General features: G+C 51.3%; 1 protein-coding gene across 1 annotated transcript; it reads right to left on the reverse strand.

The window, feature by feature from the left end:
- Nucleotides 1–7: 7 nt before the first annotated feature.
- Nucleotides 8–4,200, reverse strand: MLKL (mixed lineage kinase domain-like; the record flags this gene model as incomplete). Its single annotated transcript, XM_010015164.1, is given in 10 exon segments — nucleotides 8–40; nucleotides 795–935; nucleotides 1,329–1,378; nucleotides 1,553–1,701; nucleotides 2,098–2,182; nucleotides 2,693–2,828; nucleotides 2,961–3,058; nucleotides 3,167–3,341; nucleotides 3,444–3,557; nucleotides 3,738–4,200. Coding segments are annotated over 10 exon segments (1,444 nt in total), but the record flags the coding sequence as incomplete, so codon positions are not given.
- Nucleotides 4,201–4,428: the final 228 nt, after the last annotated feature.

Raw genomic sequence — 4,428 nt, forward strand, 5'->3', positions numbered from 1 at the left:
TTCCTGCTTCTTTCCAGATCAGACAGAGCATCCACAATCTCTGCAGAACACAGCAAGGGTATTAATCGAAACAGAAATCTAAACAGAGTATTTGGTGTAGGCTTTCCCCCTCCCGCCTCGATGGAAGATAGCTTTACCTCATGGAGTCACTTTCTCCTCATGTCAATGCAACTGGGCAGCCATTAGAATCATAGAATCCTAGCCTGTTTTGTGTTGGAAGGGACCTCAAAGCTCATCCAGGTCCAAGCCCCTGCCATGGGCAAGGACACCTTCCGCTAGAGCAGGTTGCTCCAAGCCCCGACCAAGCTGGCCTTGAACACTGCCAGGGATGGGGCAGCCACAGCTTCTCTGGGCAGCCTGTGCCAGCGCCTCAGCACTGCCAAGACCCAGACTAACTTCAGAGACAGTGAAACCTCTCCTCTCTTGGAACAGTTCCCGAGATTGCAATTTATTGCTCAAAGTCCAAGGCACGAAATGTTCCTGCACCGTGTTGTGGCTGCTCCTCCAGTGTATGTTACGTGCAGACCTGCCCCCAGGTCTGTCCAAGAGAAAATGCTTACTCTTGTGTGATGCCAAGTGATAATTGCATAAACCTGAACTGCATGAACAATCAGTTACAGGAGGAAGAAAGGTCTAGTATTAGGGGGCTCATTAGCGTAAGAAGGTAAATCAAGGAGGGATTCCAAAACACAAAGCCAGACAAATTCATGTGGAAAACAAGGGGCAAACTGACTGCTGGAACAGCTGATTGGGGGATACAAAGGGCCTGTGGAGCAGATATGTAGGACACGTACTCTCAGCAGAAGGGCGCTGGGAAGGGTCAAAGGCTCGGCACTGGTCAACGACTTTCTGCAGGTCTTCAGGACAATCGTCCCCCACAGGTTCCTGGTATTGGTGGTTTCAGATTTTCTCCATGATCTCCTGGGGAGTGCAGCCTGAACAACACACGTGCAAACACGAGTGTCAGGACAGAGCTTTGCTGCCACAGGACAGTGTGGGGAGGAAACCCAGTGCACAGCCATGCCAACAGCCTTTCTGCAGCCCTCAGCATGAGAAGGCTGCAGACAAGCCACTCAAACTGTGTCTGCAATGAACTCCTCTTGTATTTGGCATGACACTATTGGACTCCAGTGGAGCAAGATGTGTTCATGCTTCAATGCACAGGAACATCAAATAGAGACAAAAATCACTTGCATGTTTGTGGTTTAAGCATATTGCTGAAATGCTTTCCTGTATTGTATATCCCAGGGATGCTCTGGGAAGTACCAGGCAGGAGCCTCACTGGGCCATGTGGCTTTTACACAGGGAACCAGACACTTCTGTCTCACCTTCAAATGGGATTTTGGAGGTCGCAATTTCCCCCAGCACTATACCGAAGCTGGAAGAAGACAAGCAAGAGCTGAGCATTCATCCCACCATGTCATCCTTCCTATGCCAACCGCAAACATTTGCTTATGTGGAGGATTAAACCTTGGCCTTCTTCCACGGCTCAACAGCGACCCTGCCTGGCATCCGTCTGCTTACAGACGTCCCTCGGGAAGGACAGGCACACCTGTGTATTTCACAGGGCCTCCTGCAGGGGTAGTTCGTGTCCTTCAGGTTCTCAGGAGCGATATAAGCCAACATAGAGACTTGTTTCCAGTTATTCTTGGCTTTCCTCTTGATGGTTGACTCTGTTTCACACAGCTCAAATCCTGAGAGCTGATTGAGAGAATGAGAGAGAGAAAGGGAGAAGTGGCAGATGTGCGAAATGCTGTGGACTGCCTGAGATGGAGAAAGCAGAGTGAGGTGTTCTGGGCAGCAAAGGCTGTTGTGCAGCCACATGTGCTGCCCAGCACATGGACCTTTCTGCAAATGAAATATTAGGTGAAGGCAGGTGAATTACCCTGGTTTCAGCTCATCCCAGGGTGGGTGGCTCAGAAATGGTTACTTTGCTGATAATAAAACAGAAATAATGATTAACTGAGGTATCAGCGCCCAAGGTGACAGAGGAGATGGCTCTACCCTGGGTTTTATTCTGGACCATCATAATTCCCTTCAGTGTTAGCAGAGGGATACATCCACAAAAACATGCAAAACTCCAGGCATGGCCCTTACCTTCACACAGTAATCCCCGGCCACCAGGAACTTGCTACTGCAGATGCAGCCATGGAGTCGGGACTTCTTCTCTGTCTGGTGCAACCTGCAGCCAAGGGCAACACACACTGGTGATGGACCCATCCTCACCTTGGGGCTCCCTCCTGCTGTGTATGGGGTGGATTGACATGTAGCCAGAGGAGCCAGCAGCTCTCTGTCTCTCTTGGTGCACCAACCTTGCCAAGCTGACCTTTCCAGCCAAGCCAACCTCTCCAGCAGGGCAAAATAACGAGCCTTGTGGATGAGGACCCATCCTCATCCTCACCCACAACCATGCTGTAGAGTGCTCCTGAAGCTGCCCTATGGGTGTGGGGAAGGGGATTTCTCCCTTCCAGGCCTTTGCAGGCTTGAAGTCAGATGTATGGGCCAGTGACCTGGCAAGATGAGTGCATCCAAACCCACTGCCTACCTCTTCACCAGCCTGCCACCCCAGTGTCCCAAGGTGGTGGAAACAGTGTCTGCCAGGATACCACTGCTTACTGAGAGATACCAGGAAGCTGAGTATGGCTTGTGGATTGTCAGGCAGACTTACCCACTGGTTTATTCAGGAACTCACCTGTAAAGGCCTCTGGTGGCTCCCAGAGCCATCTGAATGCGCATGTCCCAGGAGAGATGCCGTTGCTTTGTCAGCACATCCCGCAGTGTCCCGTGTTTGCAGTACTCCATGACGATGGAGAAGCAGGGGCTCCCATCTGCAAAGCAAAATCTTGAGCATTCCACTTTCTGTCATCTCCTGGGGGGGGCCATGACAAACCATCTGTCATCAGCTAGCGCTGGGAACAGGCAGGGGAGGAAAAGGGTGACATTAATGTGACACTCCCTACCCTTCTCTTCAATGCAGATCCTGTACATACGCAGGATGTTTGGAGACTCAAACTTCTTCAGGGTCTGAATCTCCTTCTCAAAGATGTCTCTCACCTTCCTGCAGAAAGGAACAGCATGGTGAGATCCTTGCAACAAGACACAACATGGTGCTGTGCCACCCTCCTCTCCTGGCCTCCCCATATTGCTCCCATCCAGGACAACTCACGCTGTGTCGGTGGTCAATGGCCTCTTGAAGGTTTTGATGGCAACGGGGTACTTGAGGTACTCGCCTTTGTAGAGGTTGTAACTCTCAGTGTCCTACAGTTGCTTGTAGAAGGTGAGGTGATCCCGCTTGATCTCAGTGATGTCTTCTCTTTTACCAACATTGACCTTCTTCAAGCCTGCTCCTGCCATGTGCCAGGAGGGAGCAAGGGACACGTTACACAGGTCTCAGTGGGTAAAGACACAATACACAGGGTGCCTTGAGGTGTGACCCAACTTACAGTCCATCACACGCACGATTTTGTTCAGCTCACTTTGCAACCAGTCCACCTTGCTCTCCATACATTGCCTGTCAGCGTAGATCTTCCTGGTCATGTCTTCGGGCTCCTCAGTACCTGGGGAGAGAAACATGCAGGGGTGGGGTTGCTAGATAAACATGTGGGACCAATACAGTTAGTTTTTTCTTGTGGTTTAAATGTTCATCTGTCTGTCCTTGGCCATGGCCATCAAGCCAAAGCTGGGCAGCAGCTGTGGGGAGGTGCCAACCTCAGGGGAAGATGGTTTGCTAAATGCACACTTATTTGCTATCACCTGGTCCAAGAAAGCCTTATCATCCCTCAGGTCCTCAGCATCCTGCCTGCGTCATGTCTTTGCCTGAAAAGCCTCCAGGAAAGCCTGTTTCTGCTCTGCCTGCAACAGCAGTGAGAGCCCCTGGGTGATGTCCTCCAGGCTCTCATTCACCCAGACAAACTCCTCGCCAGTGCTGCGGGCTCTCAGGAACTTCTGGATCCAGCTGGTCTGGTTGTATTTTATCACCAGCCTCTGGGCTTCCCCCAGTGCCCCCAGCAGCTTCTTCAGCAGTTCCTCTTCATGGCAGGAGATGTGCTTTGGTGGCTGAGCCTTGAGGATTCTCACGGACTCCAGCAGGATCTGGATGCGCTCCATGAGGTGCTGGCACTGGTGCTTGCAGCACTTCACCTGCTCGAATTGGGCATGGATGGCCTGGGCCACAGAGAGGATCCTCTCCACGATGTCCATGCTTGCAGTGAATGGCTTGGCTGCTGGGGATGTGGGCTGGCAGAGTCTAGTGGAGGTGAGCCTTGGATATCACTCGGAGATCAGCCAGATGAGGCTTTTCTACACCTTCTTCTAAGGCTGGAGCAGGCATACACAAACAGAGACATTACTAGCAGCATCTAGTGAGATGGGCACATCTTGCTCTGCATTAGCAGAAGATGTTTTGGCTTGATTTATATAAATAAATTT

This window comes from Nestor notabilis, unplaced genomic scaffold (genome assembly GCF_000696875.1).
Source record: "Nestor notabilis isolate BGI_N333 unplaced genomic scaffold, ASM69687v1 scaffold11835, whole genome shotgun sequence".
Classification (NCBI taxonomy): domain Eukaryota; kingdom Metazoa; phylum Chordata; class Aves; order Psittaciformes; family Psittacidae; genus Nestor; species Nestor notabilis.